This window comes from Coloeus monedula (assembly GCF_965178545.1).
Source record: "Coloeus monedula genome assembly, chromosome: 7".
NCBI classification, from domain to species: domain Eukaryota; kingdom Metazoa; phylum Chordata; class Aves; order Passeriformes; family Corvidae; genus Coloeus; species Coloeus monedula.
In genome coordinates, this window is record NC_138787.1 from 6,209,082 (window position 1) to 6,229,566 (window position 20,485).

At 40.8% G+C, this 20,485-nt stretch overlaps 1 protein-coding gene across 1 annotated transcript in view; it reads left to right on the plus strand.

Moving 5' to 3' along the window:
• Positions 1 to 302: 302 nt before the first annotated feature.
• The window catches only part of ZNF804A (zinc finger protein 804A), a gene marked incomplete at its 3' end in the record, with an annotated part of 163,627 nt that continues 143,444 nt past the window's right edge, over positions 303 to 20,485 (plus strand). Inside the window, exon 1 of the mRNA XM_082284947.1 lies at positions 303 to 695. Within this exon, the coding sequence (XP_082141073.1) occupies positions 585 to 695 (111 nt within the window). The 5' untranslated portion in view covers positions 303 to 584. The remainder of the gene's footprint in view (positions 696 to 20,485) is intronic.

The following is a 20,485-nucleotide window of genomic DNA, read 5'->3' on the forward strand; positions in this document are numbered from 1 at the left end:
GTGGAGGGCGCGGAGGCTGCTCGGAGGAGGGGGAGCGCGGGAGCGTTGGGCTGGGGGCGTCGCACCCCGGGCATCTCTCCATGCCCACCCCCCACCCCCCCAGAATCCCGGAGGAACCACACTCGTCGTCGTCCCCACCCCCGGAAAAAGGAGGGCACACCCCACCTGCGGGGCTCGCTGCGGTTGGGGTGCCGGCTCTGCCCTCTCCCCCCGCCCGTCCCCCTTTACCTGCCGCCGGCCCGTCCGCGGCGGGGGCAGCGGGGCGTGGGGCGGTGGGTGGCGGTGGAGGCGGCGTGTGACAGATGTCCTCCTCTGACAGCGCTCGGTACCAGCCCAGTGGCTCCCTGCCATTGGCTCAGTGCAGCCGACCGGCAAGGCTGCTCGCTATAATAGCACTATGCCTGCCAGCGGCAGCGGCAGCTCGCTCGGCTCCGCCGCGGCCGCCCTGCCGCGCATCCTCCTCCCGCGGCCGCGCCGCGCCTGAGGGGCCGCACCCCCGGCCCCCGCCGGCCCCGGCGCCGCCAGCCCCGGCCCCCCCTCGCCCAGCCCCGCCGAGCCCGGCCTGAAGAGGCGGCCCCGGCCCCATGGAGTGCTACTACATTGTCATCAGCTCCGCGCACCTCAGCAACGGGCACTTTCGCAACATCAAGGGAGTTTTCCGCGGCCCCCTCAGCAAGAACGGGAACAAAACTCTGGTAATGGCTTCTTCCCTTGTCTCCCCCTTCTTCCTTCTCCTCCTCCGGCTCACAGCGGCGGCTCTGGGCTGCGGGAGCCGGGGGCCGCCCGCCCCTCCTTTGCCGCCGCGGAGACGAGGTGCCCTCGGCTCCCTCCCGGGGCAGGCGCTGCCGTGTCCCCGCAGAGATGCTGGCGCAGCGGCTGCGGGCGGAGGGGCAGCCCAGGGACCCTTCTGGGCGGGGAGCTGCAGGGCCGGGGCTCCGCAGCCCCGGGAAGGTCGATGAGAGGCGGCCGCCGTTCGGTTGTGCGCGTCCCCCGGCGCGGGGGCTCCCCGGTGACCGCCTGCCCTGTCCTCCCGTGCGGGGACAGCCGCAGGTCCTGCCTGGGGAGGTGCAGGAAGGGACCCAAAACTTGTTTTATGTTTGTCCGAACCATTTGGGTAGAGAGATGCATTTGTTCTAGCACAGCTTGAGAAACGATCCGCGTTTTGGTTTGTTGGCTGCCAAGTTCTTTTTAAAAGCAAAACTCAGGGTTTGACAGGACTTAGTGGGTTTAGGCAATTTGGCTCAGATGCTCCGGAAAGTGTGCACAGGCTATCCGGACTGTTTCTGAATTCATCCTCCATACTTAGATGTCTTTACATCTATTGGTTTTCCTTTGGTTTTTCTGACTTGCTTGAACTCACTTCGTGCTGTTACTGAACTTTAATGGAAGAGTGACGACGCAATAGCCTTGGCAATACATGTGCTCTCCTGCCTGCTCAGATAAAAGGGATGTAGGATAACAGCAGGCTGGGTGAGCTGCATCACGTAACATCTCAATCACGGCACAACACAGTGTGGACAGATGTCTGGAGAGGAGGATGGAGCTGAAAGAGGGGCTTAGCCATTTGTTTATCTCTCTCTCCCATCACTGCCTTATTCTGAAATCCCCTTTGGAGGAGATGGAGCAGAACTTACTCACCACATTCTTGTTCCCTCGAATGCACGACCTATATTGATGGGGAATTTACTGAAGTACTTAACATTTGCTGAAGTTGGCAAGCTTGCAATTTCTCCCTAAATAAAGAGATTAAAGCAAGTCTGAGCCAAGTCATAAAAATAGTAACTACTACGAGAGAATCTGAGGCAGATTTTTGGACTGTTTCAAACATGAAGTTCCTGCTTTCATGTTGTAAATCTTTACGATTTTATTTGCTGTGGATTCTGCATATTTTTCTGTTAGGGATTGCGTTCTTGGAATTTTAAAGAAGTATTTGTAGTATCCATGAGATGGCAATATGTGTGTAATATTTCACTGGTACAGTTGTAAACCCAAGACCTACTGCAGAATTATTTGGTACCTTTCAAATAGTGGCATGATACATCACCTTCTTCCTACTAAACAATTTCAGAAAAGATGCATTTGGCAGGAGTGAGAATACTCTGATGTAACTCTTGGACTGTGTATTATCTTGCAGTTCATAATGGATTGTGCTTCAACAGCATTTTATAATTTTTTAAATTTTTTTCCCTTGGCAAAAAAAGGCAGCCCTGTACTCCCAATATTCCTGATTATTTACTGATAAAATTATTAATGACCAAAGTATTTTGGGGAAGACTGGTGCTAACTTCAAATTCAAATGAAAAAGAATTGTGTGGGCTTTGAAGTGGTCATACTCTGGAAACAAAAAGTACTCTGAGGAGAAATTTAACTCAACTCTGCTCTTCAGTGAGGTAGAATAGATGTGAGGGGAGACAAGGCAGTGTTGTCTGTGGCACTGCTGGCTGTGGCACTGCCATGAGAGCCCTTAGTTTAACAGCTTCCATGTGGGCAGTGAGCACTGACAAAGTTTTTGCTGGGTTGAAAAGGAAGAGCTCTTGATGTTGGCCCCGTGGACAGCAAAATGAAATCCTTCCTTATGAAGAAATGGTATAGATACAGGCATCAAGACTTGTGTTTCTGTTTGGGCTATTTTTTAATTTATAGGAGGTAAAGATGCCGTTGGGTTGCGATACAGGACATTCCTAGCTCAGACTAATAGTTCTGAGGTGCTGAAGTACATTTAATTCTGTTTCAGTGGGAAAATCAGATGTTTCATTGTTTCAGAGGATTGTTCACTTTCACTGTAAACAAGCTTTTCAGACTTAGAAGGATGAAAATATTTATTAGTGTAAGCTAGAATAAGTTTTTAGAAATTCCAATAAGAACACAGCCTTTCAGTATGCTCTTGGTGTCTTCCATCATAGAATAAGACTAGGAGAAACAGCAATCTGTAAAGCTAAAAATCAGAAATTTTGAAGCTGCTCTGACTCAGACATATCTTCCTATTTTTCTGTAAAGCATTCCCTGTCTCTTCATCTGAGCTCCAAGCTTTCTAAAATCACTGCTTCCTTGTGAACCAAGGGGAACCTGAAAACAACCTCTCTTCGTACAGCATAGAACTGCTTCTGTGCAAAACTTGAATTTGTTAAGTTTTGATTCTCCTTTAGAGTTCTGCCACCACACTCTCTCTAGAAATAAAGATGACTGTACGTGTTTCAGTAGAATTTCACAGCAAGTAAAAAAGTGCTGGATTTAGTCAGATGATGAAGTTGTGGTTTCAAGATGATTTTATGTGGTGTATCTTCAAACCTGAGCTGGTTAGGTTTCAGGAGAGAAAGCTCCTTGGACCTTTAGGCTACTGTCCCATTCTGGAGTGACCTGGTATTCCCCTGAAACTCTTTCTCTTTTTGCCCTGCTCTCCAGGAGAGGACACTGAGAGATTTTTTTCCCTGATTGATTGTCTCTCTGGGTGATCGTTACATGTTTGTCCTCTGCCTGCATCCTGTTTCACACAGAATTAGTCATTTAAAGCTTTATGAAGTTTTGGTTCAAAACTCCCAGGATGTAGCAGGAAGAAAGAGCTACAAACCTTTGGTCAGCTGGTAGGGAACATGAAGCACAAAGCTTCGTCCTTCTATAAAAACCTTTCGGTGGAGAACATCAGAGAATTACTTTTTGGTAGAAAAGATAGAATGCCAGTGTTTCTATTGCCTTGGCCTTTCTAAGGCACACTTATCCGTAAAGCCTGCTGAGTGCAGGGCTTTGAGATGGGGTTATTTGGTAGGGGGAGAGAAGATACAAAGTAGGAGAAGGGTGGGGAAGGACACAGTTCTATTCCTCAAGAGAAGGCGTCAGAAAAACCGGAGCTCAGAGAGAAGTGAAAGGCACAAGAGGGAACAAAGGAAAGGGTGTATGTAGGTAACTGAGAATACAGGTTACTGTAAAAACTCTCTTAATTAAATAAAATAAGAAAAAATTGCATGTGAATGAACCTTTAGTCAGGTGGTGGTGGGAAATGGAGGAATGTGTATCTGCATGGAGTTTTGGGTATCTGATAGCACAGCTTTGCCCAGTACTATTGTCAGGAAAATAAATCTGAATAATGAATTGATGGGAAATGGGCTCCTGTGGAAGAATAGCCTCCAAAATCATTATTAAAAAGTAACTTCAGAAAATGGAGCAATGTGATTAAAAGCAATTGGTGTTTGGGCTGTTGGATAAGGCTTTATCCTCTCCCACTGCAGTTTCTATTGCCTGAAATACCCTTCAAATATGCAGTCTGCTAACAACAGCTCATCTGCCACCGGAGTGCTCCATGGCAGCTCTTTGGAAGTGTTTGTTTTTTGTTGCTGGAGTACTGTCTAAGTGAACCAACTGCTATCTGGTCTTTGTGTGGCAGATGGTTTCTGAACAAGAAACTCAAAACTTACCATGTGGGTCAGTACTATGCAATAATGTTTCAAATTTCTACTGCACTTTCTGCATTTTCATGCTTTTTTGTGCTTTAATTGATGAATATTGGCCTGACTGCTTGGCCGTTTCAAGTCAGAGTTCATACTTAGTGACTACGAAGTTTTCCCAAGGCTGTTCTTTTTAGCTGTAGCATAGCTGTAGCTGTAGTATATAAAAATTTGTATATAAAACTCTTTGTTTTGCCTATGATCCTGAACTTTTAATGCACTTACTCTGTTATTTTTTTAGGCCTTATCTTATTGATGCCAAATTACAGTAGTCTGTCTTTGTAATTCATCTTCCTTGCGGTGGCTGCTGTCTTGCAGTTTATAATCTCAGCAAGTATTGAAACTTGTATGAAGAAAATAGTTCTCTGGAGAGAGAAATCAGTTATTTGAAGTTGCAACCACAGGTGATTTTTTAAATCCTTAAAATGTCTTTCAGGATGTGAACCCCAAACCATTTTAAGGGCTTTATATTAGTTAATATATACAATTTTTGGTTGGTCAGAAAGAGAACTGATCCTTTGTTTGGTCTTCTGAGTAGCTGGTATGTGGCTGGTGACCGAATATCTGCTATTTCACCTTAAGATATTGCTCTGGTGTAAATGGCTCTGTTTCTTTGAGATTTACAGTGGTGGAGGACTGGACGTGTGGGGCTCCTTCACTTCTTTTAATTGGACAAATACATTTTCTGTGATGGTAATCAGAATGAGCAAGGTGCTGTCACTTGTCTGAGGAGGTCAGGGAAAAGTTTAGACCTCTGCGTGGTATAAATTGCTACTGTAATTCTAATTTCAGGTGTCTTGTTGATACAGATGGAAAGTAGGTAAGATTAGAAATGTCCTGATTGGAGCAAATACACCAAACACAAGAATCTGTTATTGTGGCTGACAGTGACCTCTATGTATGTACATTTATACTTTGGTTAAAAGTATGTACACAGGGGGTTCCAGGGGTAGAATGGAAACAGTGGTCCCCAGGTCCAAGGAAGGTAGTCACAAATTATTTAAAACTGGAATCAAACTCTGAGCTCTGTGCCATAAGCCTTGTGGAGAAGATGATCTCATGAACTTCAGGTCGCTACTATGTAGCACAGCTTTGTGCCTCCCAGACAGCTTGGTTATGGCTGCAGGGATATTAATAATTAATAAATTAATTCATTTGTTTAGAACTCCTTTTAGAAGTCCTAGGGCATGCTTCTACTTTTATGAAAACTCCACGGAGTTCAGGTACTGTCACACTAGTGCCCTCCGAAAGTGCCATCTGTTGCTCAGGCTGTCTGTTGTCTTTAGCCCTTTTACACTTTGTAGAATATCTTTGTATTCCCACATCAACTAAAGTAAATAGGTTGTGGTGGACATAAAAATGTATTTTATGAGAATTTCTGTTACAAATATACATTCTCTTCTACAGGAAGAAAGTATTAAACGAAAACATTTCCTGATGAATTACAGCTGCAGTTGTAATTCTGCATGATCAGGGTAAATGTCCATTGATTTCAACCTATCTAGTACACATATAAAATAAACAATTCTTACCACAGGTTTATTTTAAATACTGGTAAAAAGACATCCTGCAGTTCTGTTTGCCATATTGTATGTTACCAGTAGCTGGAGGGTAACTTTTCAGTTCTATCTTATACATGCAGAATTTAATAGAACTATTGCAATACATTGTTTTTCATTTTTAATGTTGCAGAGTTTGTAGGGTTGACTTGCATTAGTTAAGGGAGAAAAATCACCTGTTACTTTCTTCAGTGGTTGCGTTGTTCCCTGTGGATCTGCTATTGTCTTTCTTGACATAAGTTCGGAACTTGAAAACATTCACGTATTTTCTGTGAGAGAAGCTGAACAGCCCTAACTCATTAAAATATTAAAGTGGAAAAATAAATTGTGCCCAATTTAATTTTAATAATTAATAAACATTACTTAAATCATGATTGAAAACCAGCCACTCAGAAGACAACAGAATGAATGGGTAAATGGTAAGGAACAATAAAATCATAACTGTGTTCTTCTTCTAGAGTCCATTTGTTTGAACTCAGGTGACTTGTTTTATTTGAATGAGGCTGTCTGTAACAGTACAGGTTCAAAGCATTATCAGCAGGCATGTTTTGGTGAGTTAACAGGAAGCTATCATAATTTAAGTGCATTTCCAGTGCAATTCAGAGAGGTCTCAAGCCTTGTGCAGCGAGATACAGCACTCCTATGTCCATCAGACTCTGTGTGAGTCCATCATCTGGTCCAGAAAATAGCAGGAGCTGGAGTCCAACATGCAGGAGATTTAAACTGGGGCAGCTCCTGCTTCAGAGCTATTATTGAGCAGACTTTTGTACTGTAAAAGCTTATTAAATGCATGGTAAGCTTCAAACATATTGGTATTCTGTTGAATGTAATTAGACTATTACCATGGTTAAATTAGTACACTTGTTTAGTTTTTTCAGATCGAGGCCTTAAAGTGTAAGTCTGAGGAGAGCCTTTGCCTTGAATATCTTCTGATACAAATATCCGTAGCAATCTCTTAGCTCTGAGATACACAACATTAATTTTAACATGTTGCTCACACTTGGAAAACAGTGTTGCTGATGTTGTTTTACCATGTTGCTAACTGGAAAACAGCAGGTTGGCTCCTGTATTTTCAAAACCACAGGTATTTTTGAAGTCTTTAAACTACTTACACCTTTCCAAGGTGCAGGTTGCAATCCTAAGTCTTGCTTTTCCTGTGGGCCCTGGAAAAATTCATGTTTCTTGACCTTCCTATCAGCAGAGAAATCTTTGAGAAAAGGACTTAACTCTGAGTTGTGGATCTAGGGGACACTGAGTAGTGAGTGGCCTCTTAGTTTAGTATGGTGGGGTTTTGTGCAGGACTTGACTAAGTAGCTGCAAGATCTCTGATGCCCCTAACTGGTGGCAACTGCAATATTCCCTTTTTTGAATGGCATTTAGGCACATCAACAGGAACAATTATTCTCGGCAAAAATCAAAGCCATTGAATAGATGCATCTTAAAATGTAGGTAGGGATGAGCTTAAAGAATCCTACAAAATCAATCCGGAGCATTTTCTATTATTTAATATCTTAATGCAGTTAATAATTATTTATAAGACAGATTCTTTAACACTGCCTGGTGGTGGTGGAAAGTGGGTTGATTTTTTTTGTTTGCTCACTTGTGATTCAATTGGAAAATTGTAAACATGGGAGAGGGAATGAGCCTTCCTAATTTGGCTCTATCTGGCCAGTCCCTTAAAAACAAATACTAGTCCGACCCTTTTATTTTTCCACACATTTTTGGAGCGAGAACAAATGCTTTTCCCCCAGAATTCTTGAGAGACTGTTATATGATGAGCTGTGACTTACTGTTGTTTAAAAAACCCCAAAGTAAACAAAACAACATTTACTCACAAGGAGGCACAATATTTGTCATGTTTAACCTTGTTTGTTCAATGGAGATAAGAAGCTGTCTGAAGGCATCAGGAACCAGGAGATTTTAACTCATAGTGTAATTAATTTATTTTGTTAAAATATGTTTACAATTCCTTTCCTCTGAGGACTGGCCAAGTCAGGGGTACAGATGGGGCAGACGGTTTTGTTTCTCCCTTGGCAGAGGATGTTTGTTCTGAACCCTCTAAGTTGTGTGCAAGCATGAATTTCTGTGAAAACTATTTTTCTTTTTAATTAATTCAGTGGGTAAATTTCCAAATATTTTTAATATGGAATTTTAAATGGTGGTAGTTATACAGATAGTGGTGTAAGAAAGGAAATGCAGACTCTTTATTCACAGCTGTAAGAGCAAATCCAGAAATAATGCTTGGAGAGTGACCTCCATATCTCCCACCTGGCATTGCTTCCCTGATTGCACATGTTAAAGAACAGGGTTTTGTTTTAAAATTCTGCAAATGGCTTGGAGGATGGTGAGAATTGTTTTGAGGAACTGAGATTTTTTTTTGTTTGCTTGTGTTTAGAAGCTCATCAACATTCTTGGTTTGTACCAATGACTTAGGACTTGTCAGGCTTTGTGTCTGACTGTGGTGATTTGCATTTTTTAAATGATTTTTTTATGTGTGTGAAAATGATATTTTTAGAGAGGCTTCTTTCCCCAAATAGCAAGTGATCAGGCTGCCTCCTCTGGGATCCAGCTGAACTCAAATATTCATGTTGCAAGATTTCTCACAGCCAGCATATAGCTTGATTGCCTGCACTGGCCAAATCTTGGTCAGATTGTTTTCTTTCAAACTTAGCACTGCACAGCATCTGTTAGAATTTGCCTCTTTCCCTTATAGAAATGGGTTTCTGGACTAAGAAAAGGTGCTTCCTTTCCTTCTGACTGATAGCATGCTTCCACAACGAATACAAATCAGTGTAGGTGTCTCTGCCCATGGCCGTGAGGTTGGAACTAAATGACCTTTGAGGTCCATTCCAGCCCACACTGTTCCATGATTCTGTGATCTGACACCTGTGAGACTATAACTGGGGAGGGGATGGGGGGGTGGAAAGGCGGTATTTTCTATGTGTAGGTGTCCATAAAGTTTGTGAATTGGTTTTTTTTCTTGATAAATACAGCTTGATTTACATGGTAGAATAAAATTGTTTAAATAGTAGCAATTTCTAAGTATTTAATTTCTGCTGCAAGTGTTTTTGACAGGAAACCACAATACCCATTACAGAACATCAGCTACTCCTTCATCAAATGAATTTTGATAAAATGTCTGGAGTTTAAACCTTGGGACACACTTGGGTCTGTAAAGGATTATGATGCATAGGGGGTCTGGCCAAGCAGTCCATGAAACAACCTGAGCCTCAATTTATAAAGCAAAAGCAAAATGTCTTTTTTTTTTTTTTTTTTTTTTTTTTGAGCTAGTCATTATTTAAATGTGTAATTATTTAGGGAAATTTGCTAGAGATGTGTAATTGTATAGGATGTTTTGTCTTCCTCTGTTGGAAACAGTAGACTTTATCATGAGAGAGTACAGCACAGACAAAGATGTTGTCAAACCTTGCTACCCCCCCAAATCTGCCTGTCGCAGTCTTGGCACTTAGTTCTGAGCCTGTTTATCTGAGTGTTGAATACTCATTTGGGTTGGTTTCTGAATTAAAAAAAAAAAGGGCAAAGTAAAGAAGTGGTATAAATGTATTTATACCAGAAGTCTTGGGCTTCTTATATACTTGCAGCATAGTACTCTGTAGCTGTAGTCTCCTATTTTGGTTTTTGGGGTTTTTTTGGAGTTTTTTGTAAGTATTCTATCTTTACAAAATATTATTTATTGTCAGAAAAAAGTTTTTAGGTTTTAGGTTTGCTTAAAAGTGAGACTCTGGAAACTTAATGTAATTGTATAAAGAACATTATGCTCTTTTACATGAGCAGTAAACAACTGTTTCTACAAATAAATCAGGGTTATTAGTAGCCTCTTTTTGAAAGCAAAATACCTTTTATGCTGCTAGTTTACAAAACATTCTTAAAATATAGTTAATGCTTCAGAATACTCTGAGGGTAGCAGTGGAATATACTGCTGAATTAATGGGTTTTCTGTCTTCTTTGCATTGATGTTTCTAATAGCAATGCTAATTTTTTTCTGATAGTTTTATGGAAATATTTCATGAGGGAGAAAAATCAAGATAATATTTGCTTGTCCTTCTGCTGTGCAAATGAACCGGTAAATCATCTGACACCTGTTTGTTTGGCAAATAAGTGAATTTGCATGAACTAGCACATGGAATTAAGGATTAGAAAGAGATGAAAGCAGTTTTAGAGGACTTCTTCCAGAGGTTTGTGGAGTTGTAGCACTAATGGCCTGTTGTATTACTAACGCTGAGCAGAGAGAAAAGCTTCCCACCAGCAGGTTGTCAGAAATACTTGAGGTTTTGTTTATGAAACACCTCGGAGTGCTTGTGGGTATGAAAGTGTCATGGCAATGTAATTAGAAAAGTCCAGCGAAACCCGGTGGCTGCAGCATTTTGCTAGTAACTCCCTGTGGTGATTGAGTGTGCCCAGAGTGGACCTGCTTTATAAATAATGGAGAGTTAAAGAAGGAAAAGTGGAGCTTTCCAGTGTGCTGGTGTCTGAAAGGAAACTGCAGCGAGCTGTGTGAAGGAATCCAAAACAGCCAAGGTATTTAATACAGAGAAGGTGTGGAGTTGGCAAATGATAACACATTATTAGGGAATAATGTTATGATAGAACTGGAGAAAACCAGGACAAAGGTTTGCCTGTCCTTGTCAGCATATCCATGGGAGCAGCGGCACTATCTGCCTTGTTTGTTCAGGTTCTTGCGTTGGGAAACCAGACAGACTTCGACAATTTTTGGTCAGTTGGGCTTGTCTTGGAGGTGCATGATAGAAGCCAACAAGTTCAAGTTAAGAGATGGGAAATCGTCATCAGATACAAGGGAAAAAAATAAAATTGAGGGTGGTCAAGCACTGGAAGGAGGTGCTGGAAGGAGAGGCTGTGGCATCTCCATCCTTGGAGATGCCCAAAAGTTGACTGAGTGGCACTGATTTAATTGTCTGTGCTTTTAAGCAAAGTGTAGGACTAAATGTCCCTCCATCCTCAGTCAAGGTTACAATTTCACATTTGATCTGTAGGAGAGTAGCTTTTAATTTAATTTTCTGTAGTGAGGTTCCTTGGGGAGCAGGGCATGTCACTGTTGTGCCCCGCTCCCAACCTTTTGGGGCTCCTGGGTGCTTCTGGCTTCCCTCGTACCAGATGACGTCTGGCTGGCAGGAGCAGTGCCTGCACTAACATTCTCTGTGGAGCTCCTGATCTGTCAGATGTCTGAAACACAGGGCTTGTTTCAGCTCTGAGTAACAAATAAATCAAAAGCAACTATTAAATCTACTTAGGATTTCTTTGTAGGGATTCCCGAGCTGAGTCATGCTATTCGTAGTCAATGACCCAACTTGTAATTAAGAAAGATGATAGACTCGGAACTTGTCCAAAACTAATTCATATTTAGCTCTCACTCTCCACAAGTCGTATGCATTATCAGCAGTATTTTATTGATTACACTTTTTCATATTAAAAATTGCTGGAGTATATAATCTTAATTTTGGAAAGGCTTTTAGAAGGTACTCAGGAGCACAACTGATAGAGAAATTAAATTGTTGTCATTATAACAGCTTTATGCAGAGGCAAGGAAAACTCAAGCCAAGCATTTTCTAAAGCATTATATGCTGCAGTCCTTCATTATAGATTGTTTCAAAGAGGGGAAAAATGAGAAACAAACTACCAGCCTTATTGTGTTCAGCCTACAGAGCCCTTGCACTGTGGGATGGGCAGTGTGTACTTCCACAGTTTGAATATTTCCAGGAAATTGGTCAGATATTTTGCATCTTTTCATACAGTGGGTGTGGTGTGCTTATGGGTCTTGATATATTTATATACTTAGTTCACATTATATGTTTACATTTTACATGTATTTTTATGTTATCATATATATACAATATTATTAATATGTATTCTGCATATTCAAACCCGTTGTTTAACACAGTGGTGTGGCACCATACTAAATTCTTATAGCTCTTGATTGTCATACAAGAAACATGATCCTGAAGGAAGGAAGTGTCAAAGTTCTTTATGAGTGGCTGAAACTCTGTTTTCTGTAAGAGGGGCCTTGTTGATTCGAAGAGTTTCCACTTAGTTGACTGGGGCTGAGCAGAGGACTAACCTTGAAGTTCCCATAGAGCAAATCAGTGCCTGTGAGGATTGTGGATGTTCTGCCTCGTCCCCATAAGAGGTAGCAGAAATTTTGAGCTTACCTTAAAGTGCTCTGGTCACTGCAGGCCAGGTAGGTAGTGGCTAATGCTGTGTTGTAGCCATGAGATTAATGTTGGATTTATTTTCAAACCAGTCAGTAGAGTAACTAGAGCCATATATAATCACCTTAAAAAAAAATCTGTCAGAAGTTTTATGCATAGCAAATGTGAAAGCTACAATATGGAATAAATTATCAAATGGCTCAAGTTCAGTGTCTCTTTGAAGGCTACGGGGGGGGGGAGGGGCTGTAGAGGAAATTGCACTTGTATTTTACACCTGACAAATTGAATTACAGCAACAAATCTGTATAATTACAATTCAGAGACCAGGATTTCTTCTTGGAGTTGGGTAATTAGAATCAGGACTACACTTGAAGGTTCAAATTGGATTCTTAGAAAGAGTCCCTTACACGAATATGACCTGTACAGAAATCAGTGTTTTCATCTCTTCTATTTTAAGAATTTTGACTCATAATGTAAAGTGACTCATCCATTATTTCCTCATCTTTTCATCAGCAAGACACACAAGAAATTGTTCCTTTGATTGTTTCACTGCGAATGGGAAATCTTTAAGGTTTCTTCTCTTTTCAGTAGGCATTCATAAATCCAATTAACATTAATGAGTCTCACATGTGTGCGTCGAGAGAGAAAAAAATGAACCTTTTGTCTCCCCAAGTATGTGTTTAACTGCAGAAAATGAAATTAAGAAAAAGCTTTTGGTGAATCACAGGTTACAAAGTCAGTAGCTCCTGTCTCATTCTGCAGTAGCTAACACATTCCCCTGGTTCCCTCTCCCCTGTAAAGGGTCCTTGTAGGAGCTGTAAATGAAGGATGAGCAGTGCTGTTGGTGAAGTGGAGAGCGCTGTTATTACCTCCAGTTCTAAGATTAATTACTAATAGGTCACGTTTTCAATGGAATGGCAGGATTGAAGTAGGGTTAATGTGACTGTGCTTCTGTCTCATGACATAACTCCATGGGAACAGAGTTAGAAAAAGTAAAATATATTAATAGCTCAGTGACCTATAAAGAAGAAATACTTAGTGCCCTTCTTCAGAGGTTCTGTTGCCTCTCTGAAGAACAGGATTGATGTTGCAAGAAGTTAGTGACATTTTGTGTTATTCAGCAACATTTCTTGTTTACTTACGGGCACTCTTAGAGCAGCTACGACTTTCTCAATGACACAGGAGGTCTTGATCAAGCTCAGTGCTGTTAGCAAGTGAATGGGGTCTTAGAAAATTAAATACTGCCTCTAGGAAAGCATCTGCTCCTGTTTCTGGCAAAACAGTCTGAACATGGTATTTTGCTTAATTTAATTCGTTGCCAATTAACACCAGCATTTGATTACTGATTTGGGTATTGGGGTTGGGAATGAAGACTTCAGTTGAGGAAACATTTCCTTGAATTTGGCAGTGCTGAAGTTCGGGGTGGGGTGGGTGGTTCACAGCAGTGTCACAACCCACCAGAAGTCCCACTAAGGTCCCCCTGCAGTCTCCCACCACCCAAACCTGCTGTGTGTCCCCAGAACACCCCTTCAGTCACAGCTGACATGTGAAAAGGCTCCGAAGAACTCAGTACAGTATAAATACACTGAAACCATATGGTCTATCAGAATCATAATATCACTTCAGAGGTTTAGAAATAGCGTGTTTATTAGCTGTAATCACTTCAAAATTTTCATTGAAGTGAATAGCTGTAAGTATTCAATATAGTTGTATTTCCATATGAACCTTTCTGCAGTTTGGTTTGGAATAAAAGTGACCATCATTCACCTCAAAAGAAGAACAGTGAAAGGCTCTTTGGGTATCCCTTGTGTTCAACAGCCATCCAGTAGGATCATGATTATGCTTTGACAGAACTATAAACTGTGACTGACTCCATATAAGATGATCTAATGTGTACATCTCTATCGGATGCTCTATCCTTTAAAATAACTGTTGCACTTTTCTGCCAGGAAGAATTTTCCTGAAACTATTTTGCAACTGTGCTTCCTTTGTGTTATTTGAAATTAAGCCCATTTTGTCCCGAATAACTGCTGTCTCCCCGATTGCTACATCCTTCAGATATTTGTAAGCTGTAAGGCGATCCTCATTATCTGTGCCTTTTCCAAGCTTGGCATGCTTAGCTGTTTTCCTTTCTTCATATATCAATTCCTCTAATTTTGATGATGGCGTGGCTTTTATTTGAACTAGCTCCAGCATTTCAATATAAATCTATCAAAATGGCTCCCAGTAGTCCATTTAAAAGGTGAAATTAGAAGAATTCCATGGATGTTGCTAGTGGTTCCTTGATATGTACATACCTGGGGGTGGATTGTGCAGTCTGCATTTATTGTGGCATGTGCTTATTCTATACATAGTCTCACTAGCATCATTGGGACCACTCACTTCATTCTATTCTTATCACTTCCCTATTCCCTCCTCCACTCCTCAGATTCCTTGCCACAAATGCAGTGTTTGGCTGTGGGCAGAGTTTTTGGTTGTCTGGAGTCTCTACTTGTGCTATGACTTCTCTGTTGCCTTTGATGCATCCATTAGAATTTTCAACTTCTCAAGGAGGTGCTTTGATAAATTCTGGGTTAAAACACTTGTAAGATAGGCTTGTTCATATTTTGTAATAATAATGTGATCCTTGTCAGGAGCTGACAGATTTATTTCCTTCTGCACTATTAATTGCTCCAAGTTGTGTATGTGTGTGGATATATTTGTTCTTTCTCTTGTGACAGAAGAGAATTAAACATGAATTACTCCTACACAGAGACATAAGTTTTATTTCTGACCTCTTTGTCTTTTAATCTTTGTCTTCTTCTCCCCCAGTGTGTTTTTTCCTCTTGTCTGTGGAAAATCTCCCTAGCTTGGTGAGCACTTTGTGTTGTCCTGCTCGGTGCAAACCTCACCTTGGTGGTTCCATTCATTTTGTAGCGGAACTCTTTGACCGCCCAGTCCACTTTAGCTGACTCTCCGACTGTGATTTTTCTGGTTAGTGGGATGATCTGAATCCACTGAAGGTTTCTTCTTTGGGGAAAAAAACCCCAACTCAAATTTGCTACTTTTATGGCAAATATTTTGAAATACATTTGTTTCGTTGAACTTAGATTTCACTGTTGATTCTTATGAAGTTGTACAGTTTAATTTTCTCAAATTTGCCACCCTGACTAGATTGTCGTTCTCATCACTTACCTACTGCAACCATAATTTCTTCATAGACTGAATCTTTAAAATGATAGACATAAATTGAATGAAGTTGAGCTTCACAGCAGACAAATGCTAGTCACCCGAAATGCATTTTTACTTCTAAAAAAATATGAGAGCAGTCAAAATGTGTGGTTATTTAATCTGAAGAAGCATCTTGCTTTTGCAACATCCATTTCCCAGGGATGCTGTAGACTTCCAGGCTGCAGAAATACAAATTATTGTCAACTTTTTCATAACACGATTAGCTCTTACATCTGCCTGTTCTCTTTCACCCTTCATTGCTGCAGGGAAGCACAGGACACAACTTGCTGCGATTTTGTGTTGCTTTGCTTTGGGGTGACCCTGCTGTTTTCTTCTTTCCCCCCTTCTCTGTGCCGGGGGTGAGGTCTCTGTGGGGTGGCACGGCCATGGTGCTTTCACTCCGGCTAAAGTGCCAACCTTGGGCATGAAAGGAAGGAAAGAAAACATCATCAAACTTTAAAAGGCAGTGCTGATGAATTGTTATGCATGCTTGAACACTTTAAAAAATGAAATAAAATCCTGGGGTACCAGGATTGCCTGCTGGGTGATCGTTTTCATGGCAGAGCTCTGTATTTGAGAATTACTTGGAAGAAAATAAACAGATTTAGTGATTTCTTTCCTTGAAGTCACCAAACACTTGTTAAAAAAAAAAAAAAAAAAGTTAAACTTTCAAAAAAGTTAAACTTTCATATTTTATGTTTCTTGCTCCTTTATTTCGCTGTTCCATTTCTTTTACACCCATGATTTGGAGGACTGGGGGCTGCCTATGACTGTGTTACTTGTAATTGAAAAGATGATTTGTTAAATGCAGTTCTGTTATGGTCCCTGTCCTTCTTTATGTCTGTCTGTCCTGGGATTCTGCTTTGCTTTTCTTTTTCACATACCTTTTTCCATATTTTTCCTTTCTTCCTATACCTTCCTAATTCTTTCTTTTTTTTATTTTTTGAGCTTTATGCCATTTTGTATCCCAGAACTTTGCAAGCTACTTTTCAAAACTGGATGCCATTTTAGAAGTAGATTAACTGCCTTTGCTCAGTCTGAAAATGAGAATTCGAGCTTTGAGCTTTTGTTTTGACATTTATGTTGTTTTTGTCAGAAGTAAAGAAGCATTTTTGATTATGTTGTAAGAATAAGGTTTCTAATACAGTCTTATTTCCTTTGCTTGTTAATTTGTTAGACCTGGTAGAGATTTAATGATACCATTGCAGCTGGCATTTAGTTGATTGAAAAAACATGACAATTTTTGTATCTAGGTGTTGCAAATGAGAGAATGGTAAAACTGGTTTATGCCACTCTTATTTTGCTGCTTGTAATACTCCCCATTTGTTCTTATCTTCAGGATGACTTGAACAAGCAGGGTGTGATCACATGACAGTGAAGATACCTCTTCTAGAATTTTCTTGAAATAATGTGGGTTTTTCTTGTTGTGTGTGTGTTTTTTGTTTTTTTTTTCCTGGACAAGGAGATAATGGCAAAATGGAAGTCTGTTCAAGACAGTGAAACTGTCCTTCATCCTGATGATGAACACTTAACCTGATTTGAATTCACTTTCAGGTCTGTCAGATAAAGACCTGAGCTTTTGTTCTAAACACAAAGATGCAAAGAAGTTATGAAAAAGGAATTTTGAAGAAATGCGGGGGGGGGGGGGGGGGGGAGGGTGGTGAGGAAGCAGAGTAGGACTTGGCTGGTAACAGTATGGATTGTGTCAATTGGATTGCAAGAAATGCTGACGTGGGTCCAATGGCTGGTAGTTGGAAGAGGGCAGTGTCTATATTGGAAGAAGGATGGACTGTTCAGAGAAGTCTGTGACTCTCTGGCCATTTCTTGAACAAATCTTAAAGACCTGTGGCAGGATGTAGCTTTGCTGAAGTAAGTTGGGAATTGCTCCTTGTGTTGTACTTGCAAGCTACAAAAAGTCAAAAAATGAAGGAGATACTTTAAAGTGTATACCGAAAATTTAAAATTGATTAAACTTTGTCTTTCCTGGAAGGTACAGAGGAAAAACAAGACTGTGAAACTTTGGACTCTTCCTGTCAAATCTCTTTAAAGCTTTCTTGAACAGTGTCCTTCTGCATTTCCCAGCTTGTCTCCCACAGGGACAGTATTCCAGATGACAGTAACAATCCAGTGCTCTAATGAACATATATGTGTGGTATTCCATACACTGAGTGTATACACACTCAGTTTGTGCTGTCCTGTGTACGTGCATGGAAAATGGTCAGCTGTGAGGAGCCTGGCACCATGTGTACTCCATTCATCAAGCTGTGTAGAAAAGCTATATGGCTGGAAAGCAGATGCCTTATTCAAAAAAGCCACTTGGTGAGACATTTACTGAGGAGGTAACATCTTTAAAAATATTTAGTGCCACTCAAAAAAGCAACTGTATGAAATATTTAAGAAACAGCTTCTTTGAGGGGAAAATCTAGCAGGTTTTGTGCAGTAATGTTCCTATCTTTTAATGTTGCAATCACTCAACTGATAGGAAGAACATCTCTTCATTATTTAATACTTAGATCCACTTACCACCTATAAATACAGTTTGTACTGAAATATGTAAATTGTTTAAAAGTGTCAGCTATCAGAAGAGAAGGGGCTTCCTTACACTGTATTAAATGTTAGAATGCTAGTTGAATATGTTCAAATTTCTAGGCAGGCAGGGATCATGGGCCTTTCTAGCACTTGAACACAGCACTCCCGACTCTCTTCATGTAACCAAAAAGTGGGGTTTTTGGAAAAATTCCTGCTTACACAGTGCACATTTTGCCTGCTTAAGCTGAATGAAATGCCAATTTTCACTGTTATATTTCATTTTTTTAATGAACGCAATGGATTTTCTGTTTGCTTCAATGTTGCCTACATGTAAATTAAATTAATCCCCTCGTAAATTCATACATGCACTCAATCCTCCAACTTGCAAGCTTTTGTTGTTAGTCTTGCAAACATTTCTTTATCATCAGACATGTTAAATCTTATGTTTTGAGACCAAGACACATACCAGCCATTCCCATCTCATCCTTCCTGAAGCAAAGTGTCTGTTTCACTCATTTTCAGTGTTTGTAAGAACATACTACAAGTTGTCAGTAAGTGACAGCTTTTAAAATACAGTCCTGTCTTGCTTTTCCACTAATAAAATGCACCATAAATGAGATTTCTTTTATGGTCTGCTCTAACTGGGCAATGGTGAGTGAGTCGCATACTTATTTGGATGTTAGTGCTTAATATGTATTTATATATATCTGGCTTTGGATACTTGAGGTGTATCTGACCCATTGAAGAGCCCAAAGATTGCTCCAGTTTCTACCCACGTGGCCTTCCCTGATCCATGCCAGTGAGTGGGAGTCAGAAGAGAGATCCTATTGCCTCCTCCATTAGTTATTGAATGTTTAAGTGAGTTATAGGGCTGTAGGAATGAACCCACTGCCTTGGCTTAGCAGTGTTAGCCTGTGTTATCTGAGCATGCTTTCAGCCTGAGAAGTGATGTGCAGATCGACCCAGCTTTGCTTGATTTCCTTCTCAGCCAGTGGGATGTGAATGGCCTTGCACTGCCTCCAGTTCAGGGCAGGCATGAGGACAGCTGGTGTGTGTAACCTTCTGAGAAGTTGGGGCTGCCCATCTGAGCTGTAGGAGCTGCACTGACGTGGCTTAAATGTAGAATTATTAAATGTAGAATTATTTCAAAGAAAGGTTGTAGTTTGGAAGTGAATCACCTTTCCACCTTTAGCACATGGTGTGATTTGCGTTGCAGTGCTGTCACAGGGGAACTGGATGAAATTAAGCTCCTCTCTTTGATTCTACCAAAGTGTAAATTAAGCCACCAGTAAAGGTCCAGACCAAAGGCTGCCCTTTGGATAGCTTTGGAACATATGCATTGGGTCTAGGAAATTGGAATGAATCTAATTTGAAGTCAAGTCCCTGATCTGCTTATGGTACATGTTTATTTACAAGAACTGCATCAAGCTAGAGATTAATCCTCTGGTGCAATTTCTTTATGATGTAGATGTGGCCATATGTCTACATATAATGTAGGCTGAGCTATTTCCAGAATCAGCATTTTACTCTGTAAGACAGAAGTGCAATTAGATATTATGCTTATAATAGTTATACTGTATGTTTCCTTTGCAGTGTATCAGGTGATAAATCAAGATGAAAATAAAACATCTAACATTTTTTATTATGTGCTTGCATGCAAACATTCCCTTTTGCACAGATACACATAAACCACACAAAATTTTATTCCCTATGTTGTTGGCAGTGTCTGTTTTAGCAAGTAAGGAGGCACAAGACAAGCAAGACTGCAGAGCAAGAGCAGCAAACCCCCAGTGTGTGTGCAATGATGGGCCTGAGTGTGTTTCCTTCCTGCTGGCTCTGATCTGCTCCAGGGGGCTGAGGCCAGCAGCAGGTGTAATGTGCCAGGTGAGTCCTGGAGTACATCTTCCAGTTTCACTTGTGTGCTCCAGGACTTCTCCACGGTGTGAAGCAACACATGGTAAATGAGAACAGTTGGGATGTCCCGAGGCACCTGCTGTAGAAAATAAAGCACTAATGCAGACACATCTGCTCGTGTGCTCACTTCTGCCAAACAGCATTTACTAGGAGCAGGTTTTTTCTTTCAGGTGAGAGATGAAAGTATGGGACAGGTGATGGTATGAAAGCCTGTAATGTTTTTATTAATTTATATTTGCAGTTGGGTTTGCTTTTTCTCCAGTAGAATATTCATGTGTCCTTTGAAATGAATTGGTCTGCTCATCATTAAAACCGGCGGGGATCTCATTTAAGTAAATACCCAAGAATTAAGCTTGCAAGAAAATTTCAAGCTCTTCCAAGCATTTGAGAGCAGAATCAGTGTCATGTCTGTCTGTCTGTGTTTCCCTTGGATTGTGTCTTTCTGGCTTCATTTAGGGCTAATTGCATAAGTAGGAAGAACTACACCTTTGCTATCCATCCCCACAGTCTCCAGATCTCCTCTCAGTGATTGCATCTTTAAGTAGTTTATCCTTTCCACTTCACTTTATTGAGCTAAGTTCACAAAACAAACCTTCTGATTTTCACACTGCATATGTTTAATTCCTAATCTCTTTCCATTTAGGATCGC